The sequence below is a fragment of the Boleophthalmus pectinirostris genome, unplaced genomic scaffold (genome assembly GCF_026225935.1).
Source record: "Boleophthalmus pectinirostris isolate CB_2022bp ecotype Guang Dong unplaced genomic scaffold, ASM2622593v1 HiC_scaffold_13, whole genome shotgun sequence".
NCBI lineage: Eukaryota > Metazoa > Chordata > Actinopteri > Gobiiformes > Gobiidae > Boleophthalmus > Boleophthalmus pectinirostris.
This window is the reverse complement of record NW_026571036.1, coordinates 10,982,604-11,003,920: the sequence shown is the minus strand read 5'-3', so window position 1 is coordinate 11,003,920 and position 21,317 is coordinate 10,982,604. Positions and strand designations below refer to the sequence as shown.

Genomic DNA, 21,317 nt, shown 5'->3' with positions numbered 1-21,317 from the left:
ATGAACAATGTCTCCTTGTTGTTCAGTGCAGGAAAACGTGTGGCTCATTGTGGCTTTTAAGCGGTTCACATTTTGTTTTGTTTTTTTTTACCAGAAGTGAACACTAGATGTCACTTGTGTTCAGAGTCTGTCTTACCTTTAATCACGTTTCTTTATGGCTGTAACAAGTTGGTTTGGAGATAGGAGCTCAGCCTTGGGAATGCAGTGTTGACAGCTCTGCACACACAAACAGCACAACAACAATCAATTTGTCACTTTGTCCAACACGATAAAGCACTGAGTGAATCATCTGAGACCTCATATCTGTTCTTTAACAAGTGCATTTCAAGCCCAAACCCTACTTTTAGTCATCAAGGTGATTACTTCTTAGATTATATTTATGTCATTCATTACATTCACTCCAGACATAAGGAGATATTATGTGAAAGTTTACGAAATTTGCTGTCAATTTCATTCATTTATTTGACATTGAAAATGGTATTAAAAACTCACACTCAGAAAAGTAAAAGTACTGTTACTTCACTACTCAAGTAAAAGGAAAAAAAAATTCCAACCGTTACACTTACACTCTCTAAATTACTTCCCAAATACTTATGGACGACTACTTTATACTTCTACATGAGTAATATTATTTTGAGGTAACATTAGTCTTACTTAAGTACAATTTTTGGCAACTCAACCATCTCTGGACATAATATCTGATTTATAATTTGAGAAAATGAACAATGCACAAAATTTGGTAATTTACAGATAAACATAAAAATGAGAAAAACTCAATCATCTCTAAAGGAGCAGCGCAAAAACACAAATGTCCAAATTATTTCATTATTATTTCATATTTCATTTCAACGCATGTAAACTTGTAAACGAGTAACCAAAACTTTTACTAACTTTTACAAACTAGGAAGGCAAAGGTTAGCTACTGTAGCCAATGTACTTTAGACGTGCTGTAGATTTATATGACTTGGTGCCTCTCATCAGTGAAACCACCCATGTGTTTTATTTAAAGGACTTGCAGGCAGGACTCAAACGAAGAGCGTGCAGATTTGAAAGTACTTTAATTCATATATTTGTGAGTTTTACTATGGCAAACCTTCCTGAAGTAGATTTGTTGAGAAATGGCAGTCTCAATAGGACGCTGGACACTGCTGACAGCGAGCTAAACCGAATAAGCAACTACCTGATGATTGGTTCCATGTTCGTTACCATGGTTTCACTGGGATGCACCATGGAGGTCACCAAGATCAAGGTAAACCCTGTGAAATTTGAGTAGGTTATTGAAATATATCAAATACTATGAGCTATGTATACAGCAATGAAATGTCAATAAGAATACTGGGAACAATACTGAATACCCATTTTTATAAGTATTTTGTAATGTATTCTGTGTATTCTGTGGTACAGTCAGTAGTGCTCTCGTAGTAGTTAAAATACTGTCACTTTGAGATGAATTATTACCCCCTGCTGCCCAGAGTCAGGACTAAACAAGGGGAGTCAGCGTTTCAGGTTCATGCAGCTAAAACCTGGAACAGTCTGAACATGTGAGACAGACTCTTCTGTGACGCTGTTTAAATCCAGACTCAAAACATTTCTGTTTAACTGTGCAAATAACTGAAAGGTTTTCATTCCGCACTCTTCTCTCCAATTTATGTCTCTCTTTTTTAATTTTAATCTTCATGATTATTTATGTTTTGATTTGTTTTTATTATGATTTTAAAGTATTTCTTATTCTGTAAAGCACTTTGAATTACTTGGTGTACGAATTGTGCTGTACAAATAAACTTGCCTTGCCTTTATATTGTAGTGTAAAAAATATGTAATGCATTATATTGTAGTGTAAAAAATATGGCATGCATTATATTGTAGTGTAAAAAATATGGCATGGTATTAAAGCAGCTTTATGTTTGTCACACTGTTAATTATTCATTTATTTTACTATTACAATGCAGCTGGAACCCTGCACTCATGATCAAGTATCAAAATGTATTCCTTTGATTTTAGGAAAGTAACTGTATTCTGAACCACCAAATTAGACACTAGCTGTACTGAAGTATAGTCAGTGTTGGGGAGTAACAGATTACATGTTACTGTTTCAGTGAGTGGTAATTGGATTACAGTTACTTTGTTGAAATAAATGGATTACATGGTGGTATTTTCCTGTTTTCACATTTCGGGCTATATCCCTTTATTTTTTTATTCCGGTAATTCTACTCATTGCCAGACACTAAACCAGGTCCAAACCAGGTCTAAACCAGGACTAAAACCAGGTCTAAACCAGGTCTAAACCAGGTCTAAACCAGGTCTAAATCAGGTCTAAACCAGGACTAAAACCAGGTCTAAACCAGGACTAAAACCAGATCTAAACCAGGTCTAAATCAGGTCTAAACCAGGACTAAAACCAGGTCTAAACCAGGACTAAACCAGGTCTAAACCAGGACTAAAACCAGATCTAAACCAGGTCTAAATCAGGTCTAAACCAGGACTAAAACCAGGTCTAAACCAGGTCTAAACCAGGTCTAAACCAGGACTAAACCAGGTCTAAACCAGGACTAAACCAGGACTAAACCAGGACTAAACCAGGTCTAAACCAGGACTAAAACAGGATTTAACAGGACTAAATCATGCTGTGTGGACAGGTCTCCTCGTCTTCTATCAATAATATTTTTAGTACGGTTAAGTAAAGTCTTATGTTACAATATCCTCGTTTTTGCTTCTCTACAGCAAATCAAGTAATCCAAAGTATTCAGATTACGTTACTCACCTTAAGTAATTTAATGGATTATGTTACAAACTACATTTTGGGGTATGTAATCTGTAATCTGTAGGGGATTACATTTTAAAAGTCACCTTCCCAACACTGAGTATAGTCACTCATAATGTGTATTCTGATCTTACTTTCCTGGTTATGTTATGCCATAGTATGTCACTTTTTAGCCAAGAAATAGACTAAAACCTGCTTGTTCCCACTTATCTGTCTCCATGGAGAGTCAAATGACAGGTTTAAGGGTGAACAGACCAAACCTGACAATGTTCTGGGACTGAGTGCAAGTGAGAATGAGGGTCATTGCAGCCAAAACCACACGCTTTGACAAAACTTTACAAAGACGTGTGGGTCTGTCATGCTCTGTGGTCTGATTCCACATCCTTCTGGATTCAGTCAGAATGTAGATGGAGCTGGCTGTTTAAGCAAGCAGTTCTCTGGGAACTATGTGTGAACAGGTCTTTGTACACTGGCTTTAAAAAGTAAAAGTAAAAGTAACAGGATGACAGAGGTAGGATGAACACTAAAATGTACTTAATGAATCCATCCACTTTCCCTGTTGTCCTCACAGGATCATATTGTCAAACCCAAAGGAGTGGGGATCGCGCTTGTGGCTCAGTTCGGGATCATGCCTCTGACGGCTTTCATTCTGGCTAAGGTGGGATTTGATATTATTGATACTTTGCAGCTGATGTTGTCAATGTTTGTTGCTGACTGTAAACACTGCTCTATCTGAGGATTGTCAGACTTTAGACTAATCTTTACACAATCTGACCAGAAAGAGGTTAGCCAATTTGTGCTCTTAAACAAATGTCTCATACATAAAATTATAGTCACAAGTTAGCCAGGTCCTCCACTTGAGGCAGGGACCTGTAGAGGGCAAGCCACCTTTTCCCGGTCAAGAACTGATCCTCATCCCAGCCGCTTCACACTCAGCTGCAAACCGCCCCAGTGCACATTACAGGTCCTGACTCGATGGAGCCAACAAGAAATCCTGTGGTCCCCAAACCGGACCCCTGACTGTGCCTAGAAATTCTGTCCATAAATACAATGAACAGAACCGGTGACAAAGGGCAGCCCTGGTGGAGTCCAACATGCACCGGGAACAGGTCTGACTTACTGCAATGAACACAGCTCCTGCTGCGGTCATACAGGGACCAGACAGCCCTTAGCAAAGGGCCCCGAACTCCATACTCCCGGAGCACCAGGGGGTTTCCTCCACAGGGCGGCTGGGCGCTCCCTTAGAGATAGGGTGAGGAGCTCAGTCACACGGGAGTAGCTCGGAGTAGAGCCGCTGCTCCTCCACGTCGAGAGGAGCGATTGAGATGGCTCGGGCATCTGTTCCGGATGCCTCCTGGGCACCTCTGTTGGGAGGTGTTCCAGGCATGTCCCATCGGGTGGAGGCCCTGGGGAAGACCCAGGACACGCTGGAGGGACTATCTGGAAGTCTGGAAGTGCCTGCTTAGACTGCTGAACATTGTCAAAGTGATTTTACCAGTGTTCTTTGGTTTGTTTACAGGTGTTCCAGTTATCAGAGATGGCCGCTGTGGTGGTGCTGATCTGCGGCTGTTGTCCTGGAGGTCTTCTGTCCAACGTTACGAGTCTGGTCATCAAAGGAGACATGAACCTCAGGTAAGAGATGAAACATACTCACCAACGTCAGTCAACAGACCTCCAAACCACAACAGATATATTAATATCTTATGTTGCACTTTACTATATAATGCAGCATGTAATTTGCAGTGTTAGACAAAAAATGTCATAAAAAAAAAAAAAATCCTAAAATAAAAACAATGCAGCTTTAGTCCATGCATGAGGATAAAATATGTTTATTTTGTAATTCCTAATTAGCTTAAAAGGGGCCGGTCACAATCAGTCAAAGGGTCGTATGTGGCCTGAGAGCAGAACAATGTCCAGGTCTGTAGTAGTATGACTTCCTTTCCATCACTTTGTTTCAGTACTTTATCCAAAGAGACAAAGTACTCATTTGTAGCACTTCAGAAGAAAGAATAATTCATATTTCTACATATTTCAAGTTATGATTATTGAAGTCCAACTGTTTGCTTTGAATGGTCTCCTTCACGTAGATCAGGACACCACCATCATTTTCCCTTGAGTCTATCTCGTCTGCACACTGTATAACCCGGGATTTTATCAGTAGATAGATAGAATAGTGGAAGTTATCCAAGTTTCTGAAAGGCAGATATAATTGAGATTTGAGTCCATTAGCAAATGTTCAACATGCTCAGTTTTTTTACACAATGCTGTGGATGTTTTCACCCTCTCCAGGCAGGCGTTGCAGATTTGCAGCAGCTAAATCCTAATTACCTACTTACTCCAAATCCATATTTTATGAGCCTTTTTTAACTCAGGAGCCTTTTTTCTCATCCATGCTGATAAATGTGGTCGATGCAGACTGTGCAAGATGGTTACACACTAATGGCCTGCCAGAAGTGCAAAGTACTTTTGTTATTTACAAAGGATAAATATTGTTTCTTGGAGCACCACACGAAAAAGTGATCTGCCACTGTAAAGCTGTTACACTGTGCTTTATGTTTTCATTGTTATGAAAAGTGGTATACAAATAAAGTTAGCGTTCATATCATTTTCAGTCTTCAGTGTTAATTTACCACAGTGGACCAATGTTGCAAATCTGCAACATCCTAGAACGCACTGGATGTGAAGGTCTCTCTCAAAAAAAAAAGTCAGGATTGTATATTACTACCCCATATGATCATTTTCCCCAAATATCAGATTTTTCCTTATACTAAAAATTCATTTGAGCCTGAGACGGTTAAGTGTCCTACAAACATGCCTTCTGGCTCAGTTTTCGGGTTCCACAGTTTGCTCGTGTGGTTAGTTTGAAATAGTTTCATTTGTTTGTGGTTAATGTTTTCTCATGTGTTGTGTGCTTTGATGCAGAGTTTGTCCGTACATTACCTCGTAGTCCTACACCGGACACGATAGTGCAAGTCGCTAGTATCTCGGCTTGTTAAAAAGTAACAGTTGACTACGACACGTCCACGTGAGATTGATAATCTACAGGAGCGGGATGGTTAAGACAACAGGTAGAGCTCCCCTCGGCAGGTGCTGGTTACATGAATGTTTAACCTACCAGAATAATGTTCCTTATGCAGAAACTGTTCTTGCATTTTGGATGGAATTTTTGGGGTTAATTACAAAGATAGATGTAGACCTATTCATTTTTAAAACTCTGCGCTATTTCTTTTAAACTTTTCTTTTTAAATTTTCATCCAACTAAACCAAGTAATAATTATAAAAACATGAAAACCCACCATATACATTTAAAAGTTTCCTCTAGGCCAGATGTCGACAGGCCAGAACATGTGACTTTTCAATATTAAAATGAGTGAATGTTTGGGTGCGTGTGTGGCTTAAAAAACTTTTTTTGAATGGAGAAGTGAAACAGGGGTGTGATTTAAATACATTATTTTATTACATTTTTAGATGCAGACTGTGCACAGCAATCACATTTTGTCACTAAGTACTACTTTTACAAAATATACTGTACTCTTCAGTTCTAAACAAGCAGGAATTATAAATGACAAAACCAACTAAAAAAATGTATTCACCAAAAGTTATCCACTAGAAAAACTAAAAGAATAAGTCAATAGCTCACTGATATTTGCCAATTAAATGTTTATTTGACTTTGATCATAACTGCAGGCTCCTTCTTCTCTTGAGTGTCTGTTGTCCGTCAGATCTTCATGGTTATTTGAAGGAACTATGATTTCACTGAGTTTAATCAACATCAGACACTTTGGGGCTGGGTTCAAGCATCTATCCATATTTGAACCCATCCATAAATAGGCAAGGCAAGTTTATTTGTATAGTACAATTCGTACACAAAGTAATTCAAAGTGCTTTACAGAATAAGAAATACATTAAAATCATAATAAAAACAAATCAAAACATAAATAATCATAAAGATTAAAATTTAAAAAACAGAGACATAAATTGGAGAGAAGAGTGCGGAATGAAAACCTTTCAGTTATATGCACAGTTAAACAGAAATGTTTTGAGTCTGGATTTAAACAATGTCAAAGTCGAGTCTGTCTCACATGTTCAGACTGTTCCAGGTTTTAGCTGCATGAACCTGAAACGCTGACTCCCCTTGTTTAGTCGTGACTCTGGGCACCAGCAGGAGGCTGGTCCCTGAGCTCCTCAGAGTGCGAGATGGTTCATATGACACTAACATGTCACAGATGGACTTTGGTGCTCGGCCATGGAGACACTTGTACACAGGCAGAGCTGCTTTAAAGTCTATTCTCTGAGGCCACAGGAGCCAGTGCAGAGACCTGAGCACAGGACTTATGTGCTCGTACTTCCTAGTTCGAGTCAGGACCCGAGCTGCAGCGTTCTGGATGTTCTGGATGTTCTGGATGTTCTGGATGTTCTGCAGCGTCTCACAGCTCGTTTTGAGAAACCAGTGAGCAGAACATTACAGTATCTAACCTACTGGAGACAAACGCATGGATAAGTTTCTCCAAGTCTGATTTAGACAGTAAACCTTTGATTTTTGCTATGTTTTTTAGATGGTAAAAGGCTGCAGATGTTATTGATTTGATGTGGCTGATAAAGTTCAGGTCTGAGTCCATTATTTCTACATTTCTTGCCTGATTTGAAGTTTATGGGCAGCAGTAGCTCAGCTGGTAGAGCATTTGCCCACTGATGTGAAGGTTGGCGGTTCGAATCCAGCTCTTGACATAAAACATCACAGGTTGAGTGGTCAGATCCACTGACCCACAGGTTGGCTGGTGTGATTCCAGCTCCCACACATGAATGCTGTTGTTGTGTCCTTGGGCAAGACACTTAACCCACCTTGCCCACAGTGTCTGTGTACATTGGTGTGTGAATGGGTGAATGGGTGAGTGGTTCCTTGTTGTAAAGTGCTTTGAAGGTGGAAAAGCGCTACAGAAAAATGTGACCATTTACCATTGAAAGCATGGCTGTTTAAGAATTTTCCTCTAGAACTGTTAGAATGTTAATGTGAGTAAAAATAAATCTACTCATTTGCAATGTAGTTTGAATTAAAGTGGTATAAAAGTCACCGTTGGTACTTGTGCGTATGACTTGTTCCAGTCCATGAGATGTTTTTCCTTCTTGTACTGATCTGACTTAAAACTTGTGCATGTTTTTGTTTTGTCACATTCAATTCTTGTGTTCTTTTTTCTGTCGAGGTATGAAATAAGCAGACGTCCATTCTTATACTAAGTATAAGAATGGATTTGGTTAATAAAGCAGAGGAGCTCACAGAGAAACACTGTCAGAAAATACCAGGTATAACAATGTGACTGTAAAGTGCACGGACAAGGTAATGATTAAGAACAATGGCCTTCTGCTACAGACATAAAATGTAGCCTGCATGAACTTCCTCTCAGTGCCGTTTCACCACATCTTTAGCTACTTGTTTGTATTAATTGACAATGCGCATGTACTGATGTATGTTTGATGCTTCTTAACATGGTTGAACGCTCACAAAGTTTTGCATAATATGATCTTTTAAAAGGAAATTAAACATCTAAACTCCTTCCGCAACAAAATTTCAACACATTTAAATCTCTGCTCCTGTCGTCAAAAAGCGACGAGAAGGAATACACAATAATATTACAACACAACGTACACAGTTTAGTAGCAAAAAAGTAATTAGTAGTTAGATAATCTTGGGTGCCTGTAAATAATGGTTTTAGTTTTTTTTCTTTTAGTTGTTGGTTGGTCAGTGATTTCTGGAATTATAGGTGCTAAACAGGATGGATTTGGTAAATAAAGCAGAGGGGCTCACAGAGCGGCAGTGTGCGAGAATACCAGATATAACAATATGACCATAAAGTGCAAGGACAATGTAATGATTAAGGACAATTGACACTTTATACACACCATAAAATGTTTAATAGTCCACACAAACTACCTCCCAGTCCTCCTTCACTGCATCATGACAAATAATATGAATGACCATGACAATTAGCTGAATACTGGAATGATAGCGAGGAAAAGTAGCAGTAGTACTGACTTGAGTAGTACTTGAGTAGTAGTAGTACTGGTAGTGATTTCTCTCTCTCTTCTCAGTATCGTGATGACCACTTGCTCCACCCTCCTCGCCTTGGGGATGATGCCTCTGCTCTTGCTCGTGTACTGCCAGGGCATTGAGGGTCTCCAGGAGGCCGTCCCCTACGGAGATATAGCCTTAACCCTGTTGACCATCGTTTTCCCATGTGGAATTGGAATACTCCTCAACCACTACAGACCACAGTACTCCAACTTCATCAGAAAGGTCAGAGAGGCTCAAGTCTTTACACTAGATGTACCAAACCTCAAAGGCTGGGTATGTAAGATTTGTATATTCAAACATGCCCTGTGTCCCCAGACAAGAGGTACATGTTCAAATCATATATTTATTTTACTGCAAACACTAGTAATATTGTTTTATTTTTACTTAGAAAACATTGTCCAAGTTGTTATCATTTGGCATTTAAGTTCTCAAGACAGCTCAGTGAGGGCCTCCATATAAAGTGAGAATGAGGAAAAACCTTTGGCAACCCAGGTTCAGTTGTGTTTGTAGTTCTATTTTAGTCCAATGCAGGCCACACACACTACATCCCCTCCTCTGATGGAGGCCACATTGTGGAACACTACAGACACACAATATCTCCCCATGGAGATGTAAACACACACACCACCACCATCACTATCAGAAAAGTTCATTGGTGCACCTTTCATTGCTTAGAAGCAAATGTGATTAAAATGACTTTTATAATTTATTGTTGTCTTGTTCTTAAAGGTTGTATGGAGGATTTTTTTTGTTTCAAGTTGTCAATGATAGCGTTATAGAGATGCAGTAGCCTTGTAATTATGATGACCAAAAAAAGAGAATAAAAATTCATCAACTCTGGACGTGGTGGGGCTAAACATTTACCAATAGATAACGACACTGCCTCGTTATCTGTTAGCTGACAGGCTGTCAATCAATCTCTCTACGTTTCTAGTGTAACTGACTTGCCTGCGCGCCGCCATTACGTGGTTCACGTACGCCTGTCACGCAGTCCACAGACGCAAGCCGCACAGACGCTGTTTACTCCACCAACGCAACAGTTCTTAGCGGCTTTTTTGACCTATGTCTTCCTCGCAGTTCGCACAAAGTTTGTTGCAATGGCGACAAGAATCCAGGAGCAGTTCGCCGCAAAAGAAAGTCCGTTTTTGAGGTCGCTGAAAGAAGAAGACAAGGGGAAAAGCAGCGAAGCCAAACTAAAGTGATTCTTGTAGATTCATTCCAGCGATGGCGCGACTGAAGCAGACGCAGGGTCTAAAGACTGACGCACTGGTCCACAAATTACTCCTGGACAGGTCACTTCTGCTTATTATGAAAACGTACTTTATTTCCAAGAGCGAGACAAATGCATGCGCAACATTTGAAAAAGGACAAACAGTCACTGGATTTCTCGTTCCTTGGAAAATCCTCTATACAACCTTTAACTGTAATGAATCTTTAATGAAAATGAGTAACAAAACAATTGTACGATCTTTCCTTAAGGCTGGTCTGACCGTGTCTTCCATCGGTTTCCTGGTGGTGATTGGGCTGACCATTCTGGACAATGGAGACGAGGCCTTGGGCGTCCTTGCTCCATCCATCGTGGCCATCGCTGTCCTGATGCCAATAACTGGATACACCCTTGGATACCTCCTCTCCCTCCTCTTCAGACTCACACAGCCGTAAGATATTTGAGATGATAGTATATAGTGTGAAAAGCCTGTAGCTGTAACATAGCCTCTTGCATGGTTCATTCAACAGTTCATTTCACACAATCCAACAGTTGATTTCTTGTGCTAAATCCCATGAGATGATGTTAAAAACTGAGATAAAAAAACTAACAATTTAAAAAACTCCAGGTGAGCCAGGTAGCCACAAAAGCTGCCAACCACTCCGCTTCCTCAATACATAATGATTTTCATTCATCAATCATCAGAGTCTACAACATGAATGCAACCTATTCATGGGTTTCAGCTTCCTTTTAGATGATTTTGAGGAATTTTTCTACATTCAAAGTGTATGTTTTAAACTGTTAATCACTGTGGCAGCTGCAATATCGTGTGGGGGTCGGCGACAGTACCTCTGGACTGGCAGACCGGGGTGGAGGACCGGAGGGTGTGTTCCAAATACAGGGGAATCACACTCTTCAGCCTCCCCGGGAAGGTCTATGCCAGGGGACTGGAGAGAAGCATCTGGCTGATAGTTGAACCTCGGATTCAGGAGGAGCAGTGTGGTTTTTGTCCTTTCTGTGGAACACTGGACCAGCTCTACACTCTCCATCAGGTGCTTGAGGGTTCATGGGAGTTTGCCCAACCAGTCCACATGTGCTTTGTGGATCTGGAGAAGTTCCTCGTGGTGTTCTGTGGGGGGTGCACTGGGAGTCTGGGGTCTGTAGCCCCTCCATGGCTGTCTGGTCCCTGCATGACCGCAGCAGGAGCTGTGTTCGCATTGCCGGCAGTAAGTCAGACCTGTTCCCGGTGCATGTTGGACTCCGCCATGCTGCCCTTTGTCACCGGTTCTGTTCATTGTATTTATGGATTGAATTTCAAGGTGCAGTCAGGGGCCGGAGGGGGTCCAGTTTGGGGACCACAGGATCTCATCTCTGTTGTTTGTTGTAGTCCTGATGGCTCCATTGAACCAGGACCTGCAACGTGCATTGGGACAGTTTTCAGTTGAGTGTGAAGTGGCAGGGATGAGGATCAGCTCCTCCAAATCTGAGGCCATGGGTCTCGACCGGAAAAAAGTGGCTTGCCCTCTCCGGGTGGGTGGAGAGTCCCTGCCTCAAGCGGGGGAGTTCATGTATCTCGGGGTCTTGTTCACGAGTGAGGGGAGGACGGAACGTGAGATTGACAGGCGGATCGGTGCAGCGTCGGCAGTGATGCGGTCGCTGTATCTGACTGTTGTGGTGAAGAGGGAGCTGAGCCGAAAGGCGAAGCTCTCAGTTTTCCGCTCAGTCTATGTTCCGCCCCTCACCTATGGTCATGAGCTCTGGGTAATGACCAAAAGGACGAGATCGTGGATACAAGCAGGTCAGGGTGGCTGGGCGCTCCCTTAGAGATAGGATGAGGAGCTCAGCCACAGGAGAGGAGTTCAGATTAGAGCCACTGCTCCGCCACATCGAGAGGAGCAGCTGAGACTCAGGCATCTGTTCCACATGCCTCCTGGGCGCCTTCTCGGGAGGTGTTCCGGGCATGTCCCTCCGGAAGGAGTTCCCAAGGAAGACCCAGGACACGCTGGAGGTACTATGACTCAGCTGGCCTGGGAACACCTCGGGGTCCCTCTTGAGGAGCTGGAGGAAGTGTCTGGGGTGAAGGAAGTCTAGGAGTCCCTACTTAGACTGATATGGCAGCTATCCTTATTTCTCATCATTGGTGAAGTAATATAAATGTAAACCCATGTTTGTTCATGCCTCAGGGAGTGCCGCACAGTGTCGATGGAGACCGGCTGCCAGAATGCGGGTTTGGCTATGACAGTGATCAAAGTGGTGTTTCCTCCAGAAGCGGTGGGCCCTCTGGTCCTCTTCCCAGTGGCCTACGTATTGACTCAGTTAAGTGAGGCTCTGCTCTTGGTGCTGCTGTTCAGGACTCATCTGCACTGGCAACAACGAAAGAACAAAAAGGGTGAGTTAATTCTAACATTACTTCTACTACACTCCCTTTAGTGATATTCACCAATGATATTTTTCAGTTTAGTTTCCAATTCTAAACTACAGCTTTCTACAGTGGTAATTAGTTCATTGGTTCATGTTATATTATAGGAAAAAAGTTGCATGAGTCTTTAACTATGACCCTCTCCCAAATTCTTTGTTTTTGCAGTCCTGGGCCAGAAACTTTTGGGGAATGGATTACTGACTTAGAATCAATGTATTTTAGTCCAGGCAGTCTCCAAGCTATTTTTTGATATTGCCATTTCACTTTAAACCTTTTGCTCTGCAGGAGTGTACCAAGCTGCCAGCCCAGAGATGCAGGAAGTCGGGGTGTCAGAGAAGAGCTGTTAGATCAAAGTGTCTAGAATATTGATCTCCCAGGAGGTCCCCCGGAGCCCTTTGTTAAGCTTTGGCCGATGTGCGTCTGCAAAAGTCACCTCCCCGTCCTACATACACAGAATTCAGTGACCCTTCAACAATACGGACATCGATTCTTCACTCACCAAAAAATAAATAAAATGGGTTGATATCTGTGACTATCAGAGAAGAGCTGTTAGGTGAAAGTGTGTAGAAAATCGCAGATTGTGGCAGGTTTTTACACAAGGCACTCCAGGTGAATAGGAAAAGAAATCTGAAATTTAGATTAGACATTTGAAAATTCTTCTGTAATTTCGTCACATAATGTTAAGAGAATACATTTATTACAAGTTTTTCATTATGTAATGTTGTTTTCATATTAAAATAAGATTAATGAAATAAAATATAAAGTACAAGACTAAAGTTTGGCGTGTGTAGGTGCTGTTTTAAGGAGTGATCATTATGTCCGTGTGGGAGAAAAATGCATTTTGTCCCACGTAACACAAAATTTTAAGATTTTTATTGCAGACTGGACAATTTCTACACTTTATTTCACACAAGCACCACTCAAAGACATGTACTTTTTCGCCATTTTTTATTTGTATAATTATCACTGTCACCATACAAATGTTTATATTTTTTGCATTGAAAATAAAATCACTATTTACAAAAACGTCTTTGCTTTTAAACAAAAAATAACCTCAGATAAACGCCGAGAAGATTGTTCACATTAAGCACTCAAAACATCTGCAACAAAACATCAGTTAGCAAAAAATTAAGATGAAAACGGGGCAAAACGATCTGCATCAAGAGTTGAAAAATACAAAAAAATATTAAAAATAAAAATGGCAGTTTAAAGAAAGTTGGTCTTTTTTTTTTTTTTTTTTCAATGGGAGATTTAATATTGCGGAGCGCATACCGGTGTTTGAAGCTACAGTAACTCGCGGATATCGAAAATCGGATAAAAAATTAGAACAGTTTTACACGATACCAAATCTGTCCGAGTTTTAAAAAGAGCATCTAGCTTTAAACCTTTGAAAGCGAAATATTCAAATTAACGCAAACTAGGGAGGCAGATTCTCTTCCGCGTTCGCTGTGAGTAAACAACCGCGTGAAAGTAAGAACTGGAAATGCAAAGTTGAGTCCTTCGGTTCGATAAAAATGACGCGATATTTCCTCTCCCGTCCATCAAGAGTCTGTGTACTAAAACATGCAAAATCCAGACAGGAAAAACCCACCAGAAGCTCAAACGTCCGCTCGGCTTCACGGATTTCGTCGACTCTACACATCAAAACGTGAAGTGAAAAATGTGCTTTAGCGCTGACTATCGGTGGACAGGGAGCGGGATCTGGAGCGGGACCTTGACCTGGATCTGGACCGGGAGCGAGACCGGGAGGCTTTCTGGGCCGGGGGAGGGGACGGGGGCGGGCTGGACTTGGAGGTCTTGGCCTGCCGTTTGGTGGAGGACGAAGACGAGGAGGATTTGGACTTGGAGGGAGGGGGCGTGCGGGAGGAGTCTCGGGGGGCGGGGGAGGCGCTGCGGGAGCGTGGGGAGCGGGCTTTGGGGGCGGGGCTGCGGGGGAGCGGGAGCGGCGGGGGGAGCGGGACGCCGACCGGCCCCGGGAGCGAGAACGGGAGCGCGACGAGCTCTCCGACCGGGAGCGGCTCCTGGACCTGGGAAGGAAAGAACAGACAATGGGTTAGTTACAAGTCGAATTTATAAAGACGCCACATTCATAAGCACTTTCCATTGCTTTCTGAGGCAAGAGAAGAGTTTTGTTGTCACATTACTGTTAACAAATAGCATGCCAACAATGCACCAGAGTAAAGCTGTGCCAAAAAAGATCTCTGCTTTGGTTGATCTAGATAAGTGCATTTGAATTGTCATGTGTCAGTAAGAGCTGAAGAGGATTTACGCTCTTTTGTTTTTGACCCACATCACGTCTGTTCTCTCACGAATCCTCACTTTTCACAAGTTTTGACCGAGGACCTCTTTACGAGAGAACACTTGCGGGTAAAAACGTGCCTTTCTTTTAGACGGCGACAACGTTTTTAGGGCTTAAAAATGCAAAAATGTGAAACCACCCTCCAGAGTGGAAAAGCTGAATACGCTCCGCCGTAGTGTTTCCGTCTACACCGCCCAAGACGCAAAACTCTGGTCAGATCTGCTCACGTCGTGTACGCGTTTACGTCACGTACATACAGTACACAGAAACGGGTCAGATGGGCATGCATACGCAATCGAATTCCACACACTTTTGCGTTACCAATTTCCTCCCGAAAATGCTCGTCTAAACGCGGAATAAAAAGTGAAAATGTGACGCCACTTTTGTGTCTTCTGTTCAGACCGTCATCATATAAACGTAGCCTCAATACTGCACAATTTGACTATAGATTTAGTGTCTCCTCCACTCTGCTTTTCTGCTTCAGTGTTCCTGCCTCCCTCTCTGATCCAACTCCTCATCTTTTCTCCTCTCTTTCTCTAATCTTCTGCTTCTGATCATTATAATCCAAAATTATGGAAAGTTAACGACTATTTTTTCACTTTTTATACGTGAAATTTAAGTCAGCACAGTCTTTGCACGCGTTTCTGCCGCTAACTGTAACACATGTATGCATTAAGTTTAATTAATATATTGTACAAACGCATTCTAATCTCCGGGATTATTGGTCCACTCAACACAAAATTTAAAAAAAACTGTAGTGATCCCGACACACTGCTTTTTATGACGATGTTTATGTTTATGATGTTTCCAATAAAAAAAAAAATCTAATAGAAAATTGAGCTCAATCAATATGGGAAAAATAAATCGTGATTCTTTTTCTGCCCCCATAATCGCTCAGCTCTACACCAGACTTTGTGGTTACTTTGTGGTTTCAGAAAATGTTCCAATTAATTTGTTGTAGAGCCACTTCTACTGGTGCAAAACAATCTCTCAATATCGACAAAATCCCTTGAATAGACTCCAGTTGTTGTGACTTTGCCAGGACTGGGTGGAGTTTAAAATAAGACTTGGGGTTTTGTCTGGTCTTGTTGTAGTCCCGACACAATTCTGATGTGATTTGTAGAACTTAAATTGACTTACACTCACTATTACCTCATTTATATTTGGTTAAGTTGGTATAAATGCATTTACCGTCACATAAAATTACTCAGAAGGTCCAAATAAAAATTTAATTAAGAGTAAATACATAAACTCACCTCTTTGCTTTGTTAGCTTCGATGAGCTTGATTTTCCTGCCATTGATTTCCTTCCCGGACAGCTTTTCCAGGGCATTTTTCAGATCGCTGTAAGAGGCAAACTCAACCACCCTGAAAGACCCACAGAGACGGGACCATGAGCGAAATATTACACACGATAATATTATGAAAAAGTCAAATCAAACCGCCTTACCCTTCGTTAAGCTTTGGCCGGTGTGCGTCTGCAAAAGTCACCTCCCCGGCTTGTCTCATGTAATCTTTCAAGTCCTACACATACAGAGTTCAGTGAGCTTTCGACAATACGGACGTCCATGCTTCATTCAGCAAAAAGTAACTTAAAATAAACATGGGTTGGTATCTGTGACTATTAATCTACAGTCCAAAAACCTCAAAACTCTCTCATCAGCCAAGAGTGATAATAAACAGGTTAGATTATGATTTTTTTGGAAGCTGTTGGCTGGATTTTTTTGAGATTTTTAGACGTTGGAACTACACAGATGAACAACAACAATCTTTCTGGAATAGCAGTGCAGTGGGGGCCACCGTGGGCAGCAGTTTTACGGCACCAAAGAGCACCCATGGGTTCCTTTTTGGGGGGGGAAAAGCGGGCTCGTCCGTACCTTTAGATAAGACACCCCGCCTCGGTTTAAAGAGAGTGAACAGGGTGGAAGAGAGGAAACTACTACCTTGAGAGCCACGCGGCGGGCTAACCTCGGCAGACATATTTCCTTCGGAGGAACACACACGCTCGCTCGCTCTCTCTCTCTCTGATGTGTGAGGGGGGGGAGGAGGAGGAGGGAGTGTGGTGGTCGGGGGTCGGATATGGGTACCCCCGCGAATTAACGAACCCTTCGAACCAAAACGCCACCTTCATCACCACCATCATCATCATCATCAGCACCATCCTCATCCTCGAACTCTCTCTCTGTCTCTGCCAACTCTCTGCTTCCCTCTCTCATCACCAGCACCGCTCTGAGCCACACACCGGCGCCCCCTTGCTTTGGTCAGGGGGGCGTTGCATATGAGCAGCGGCCGTCAACTAGGTAGCTGCGGTAGTAGTAGTAGTAGTAGTAGTAGTAGTAGGACACACTGGCTGACAGCAACGGGCTCAACCCAGACAGAAGGACCCAGAAGGGGTTAACTCCACCATAAGCGACAACAGTCAGGCTGGCAAATAAAGGGGTGAAGAATTGGTTAAAATTTAATACAAAAAGACAAATTGGAAAATAGATGCTGCTGCTATTGTCTCTGGTAAATTACTTAACTGTCTCTGATTCAGTGCAGTTGTCTTAAAATAAGCTTGAATTGAATGTTTGGGTTATAGTGACAGGTATATTAGCTGAAGCCTGCAGCACTGACATAGGTATTTGTGTGTGAAATGCGCTGTAGGGCAGTTTGGATGGAGTTTGAAAGCGTGTCGTGATACTAACCTGCCAGCTCACGCGGGACGACAAGTTCTCCACGATCAGTCGGTTTTCTGTGCGCATAGGGGGAGGATTTCTACTGCAACAAAATTTGCAACACATTTGCGTCAAAAAACAGAAGTAGGACGAGACGTCACATTTAGATCCCGTACACTCTCAAAAACATTTCAAAGAGACGCACTGTTGGGCAAGTGACTTCAAAACTGTAATGAATTATTTATTTATTTATGACTTATTACTGTCATTTCAAAGTAATTTGTTACATTACAATATTACTGTGTTTAAAATATAAGACATTACACGACTATTGCAGCAGTTTTAAGTTACTCTCACCAAAATAACTGAGCGAAGATACCGAAGTTTTGCACCTTATATGGACTAAACCGAGGCCTGAACTAGGACTAAACAAAGTCTAAACCAGAGCTGAACCAGGACTAAATCAGAACTAAACAAGGAAAAAACAAGCATCTTGAACTAGGACTTGGAATCTAGGACTGCCCCTGGGAAAACCCCGAGCCCGTGGGGCAGGGTGTAAACAAAGTGCATCCAGGCCCGTCCCAACATTTGGAACCATAACAATGGCGTTTCATCGCTGCTGATATCGCAGTGATTTTAGCAAATTTGTATAAAGAAAAACAAAAAACCCACCATACCAATCCAGGTTAAAAAAGGAATTGTAATGCGCGTAACTGACATTTGTACCGAGTAAACCATTAAAATCTTTTCCTCTGTAATGCCCTACTCCCAACACTGATGATACACATAATGACCCACTAAATATAACCACATCCATCAACAATGATTTGGGGCTCAGGTCAGATGTTCTGCCTCTAATATTAATCGGCCCTGGAACAATAGTCCCCGTTGTACCCACTGCCACTCCCCAGAAGAGAATGCTGGGAGTTCTCTGTCATCCCCTCACACGATAAGAGGCAGAAGTATCATTTTAAATCCATCACAACATAAACCCAGCTAAGAAAAACCATGGAAAGATTAATTTAATTTATTAAAACACAGACTACAGCTGCGACTTTTGTCAGACAGAATCAGAAACTGTCATTCATCTTTTCTATTAATACTCATACTGCAAGAACCTCTGGATACATTTTACAGCTATTAAGACGGTTACTAATAAAAAGAGCTGAGAAACTGCTCAATTTGGATGCTAAATACTTAAATACCCTGCATTAAACTGAATTTTTTAAACCAAAGTAAAAAAAAATTGATCAGTCGTCTCCCCTGAGTGCATTTGTTTTAATTGTTTACCTTTTATATACAAAATTGTAATAGTACTTCCTGTATTTAAGTTCCTGTATCTTTGTTTAGTCTCATTTATGCCATTAACTGTATGATGACCCCTCTTAAATTAAAAACACCAGAGGCCTCAAATACTGGAGGCCCATCTTGTCCTCTGGTGATCATCCAGGATTCATAGAACTCTAGTTACATCTGTGACTTTTGTTGAATCCTAACGTGGCACTAACCTCCGGCTGCTCTGGGACCCTCGGCCGTAACGGTCTGATGAGAACCGACCTCCGGTACTGCTGCCTCTGCCCCGACCTCCACGCAGACGCACACGGGCATGCTCAATGGTCACCCTGGAGGAAAAAGACAGTTGAAATAATACACCACATTGGAGAATATAAACAAACAAATCCAGATATATCGAAGAGACTACCTTTCGTTGCAGAGTTCTTTGCCATCAAGCTCATACACTGCATCTTCAGCGTCCCTGGGGTCATCAAACTCCTACATCAGGACAAAAACAAATGAACCTTGAAATGCAAACGAACTGATATTCCGCATTTATTTAATTTCCATGAACAGCTGGACATTTTACACAAGAGTCCAACTAAAGACTATTCTGGTGGACCCATTTCTTTGTCCTTACCACGAAGCCGAAGCCTCTCTTGAGATCTATGTCCCGGATGCGGCCGTATCCTTTGAAGAACCTCTCCACGTCCTTCTCTCGGGCCGAGGGGCTCAGGCGACCGATGAAAATACGACATCCACTCATTTTATGTCTGTGAGGAGCGAGCAAACAAATGCATCAGTGATATATTTCAATCTCATGCTGATATTTAACATGCAATTCCGGTATATCTCGAGAATCAAAAGTAGGTTAGGGCAGGAGGCGCGTGGTGCGGTGAGGCCTAGTTTACGCACGGCGAACTCTCCAAGAACTGGCACCTCAAACTCCACTAATCTTTACCCGATAAAACCAGTTTTTAAAGAGCAAAAATAAACAAATAAATGGATCCGAAAAGCGTACAGTACCTTCAGGTTGTGCTGTGTTGCTTGGCGAAGTCCTTGGGCTACGTGCGTCTGTTCCGTCTGCGGAGAAGTGAATGGAAACAAAATGGAGCCGTTAGGTTTCGGGGAGGGGCGGCGGAAAAAGCCGAGCGGCCTTCGGAGGTTTCGGGGGCCGAGTCTCCGAAGATGACGTAACAGCGACGCGACGGTGCAACGCGTAATTCAGCCACCAGATGTCGCCCAAATATTATAATATATGTTTTTACGAAGAGAAAATTATGAAGAATATTTATTTACAGTAATAAAGCAGCCACGATTAGCTCAGTGTGTACAAATTAAATATTAAAGATGTATAAATCATTGTAATGTAACAGATAATACTCCCTACAACTGTACAACAACTCGCCCTCATTTAACGGATGATATTCCCTAAAACTGTACATCTCACCCTTTACGCAACAGATAATACTCCCTACAACTCTACAACAATTTACCTTTACGTGCCTGATAATACTCCCTACAACTGTGCAACAACTCACCCTTATGTAATAGATAATACTCCCTACAATTATACAATGACTCACCTTTATGTACCAAATAATACTCCCTACAACTGTACAACTCACACTTATGCAACAGATAATACTCCCTACAATTATCCAATGACTCACGTTTATGTACCAAATAATACTCCCTACAAATGTACAACTCACCCTTATGTAACAAATAATACTCCCTGACAAATCACCTTTATGTACCTGATAATACTCCCTACAACTGTACAACTCACACTTATGCAACAGATAATACTCCCTACAATTATACAATGACTCACCTTTATGTACCAAATAATACTCCCTACAACTGTACAACTCACACTTATGCAACAGATAATACTCCCTACAATTATACAATGACTCACCTTTATGTACCAAATAATACTCCCTACAACTGTACAACTCACACTTATGCAAACAGATAATACTCCCTACAATTATACAATGACTCACCTTTATGTACCAAATAATACTCCCTACAACTGTACAACTCACCCTTATGTAACAAATAATACTCCCTACAACTATACAACGACTCACCTTTATGTACCTGATAATACTCCCTACAACTGTACAATTCCCTCTCATGCAACAGATAATACTCCCTACAACTGTACAACTCACCTTTACGTACCTGATAATACTCCCTACAACTGTACAACTCACCCTTTTGAACCAGATAATACTCCCTACAACTGTACAACTCACCCTGATGTAACAAATAATACCGCCTACAACTGTACAACTCATCTTTATGTACCTAATAATACTCCATATAACTGTAACTGTACTGCAAGTAACTCTTTGTACTCTTACTTGACTGGGACTGTTACTCATAAATTATACACTTAGTTGAATAAATTTTGGCAACTCTACCCACCTTTACAATTAAATGTCTGAAATAGGAATGTGCCAAAATATCGAAATAACTGATATATCGTATTGTTTAATGTGATGATACAGTATCGATATCGCGGGCTGCTGTATCGATACATGACCAAGAGTATTTTTTGGTATATTTTACTAAATTATTTTGTTACAGAACTACAGTTTTGCTGTTTGTTTAGTGAA

At 41.6% G+C, this 21,317-nt stretch overlaps 2 protein-coding genes across 2 annotated transcripts; one reads left to right on the top strand and one right to left on the bottom strand.

Annotated features, from left to right (window-relative positions):
* Positions 1 to 1,180: 1,180 nt before the first annotated feature.
* On the top strand, positions 1,181 to 12,804 carry LOC110162299 (hepatic sodium/bile acid cotransporter-like). Its single transcript, XM_055149769.1, has 7 exons — positions 1,181 to 1,249; positions 3,333 to 3,419; positions 4,281 to 4,393; positions 8,849 to 9,053; positions 10,311 to 10,489; positions 12,222 to 12,427; positions 12,743 to 12,804. Exons 1-7 carry the CDS (start codon positions 1,184 to 1,186, stop codon positions 12,802 to 12,804), a joined length of 918 nt encoding a protein of 305 aa, XP_055005744.1. The 5' UTR covers positions 1,181 to 1,183.
* A 1,168-nt stretch (positions 12,805 to 13,972) lies between these two features.
* On the bottom strand, positions 13,973 to 19,863 carry srsf5b (serine and arginine rich splicing factor 5b). The gene is given in 9 exon segments (XM_055149485.1): positions 13,973 to 14,393; positions 14,396 to 14,484; positions 16,013 to 16,123; positions 16,206 to 16,279; positions 17,443 to 17,512; positions 18,921 to 19,034; positions 19,115 to 19,185; positions 19,328 to 19,460; positions 19,714 to 19,863. Coding segments are annotated over 8 exon segments (924 nt in total). The 5' UTR covers positions 19,454 to 19,460; positions 19,714 to 19,863; the 3' UTR covers positions 13,973 to 14,124.
* Positions 19,864 to 21,317: the final 1,454 nt, after the last annotated feature.

What these genes read in the sequence shown, in the direction of transcription:
- LOC110162299 (XM_055149769.1), top strand. Translation starts at nt 1,184, where the DNA reads ATGATTGGTTCCATGTTCGTTACCATGGTTTCACTGGGATGCACCATG. An exon ending in AAAGGAGACATGAACCTCAG is followed by an intron (nt 4,394 to 8,848) that starts GTAAGAGATGAA and finishes CTCTCTTCTCAG; the next exon opens with TATCGTGATGACCACTTGCT. An exon ending in CTCTTCAGACTCACACAGCC is followed by an intron (nt 10,490 to 12,221) that starts GTAAGATATTTG and finishes TTCATGCCTCAG; the next exon opens with GGAGTGCCGCACAGTGTCGA.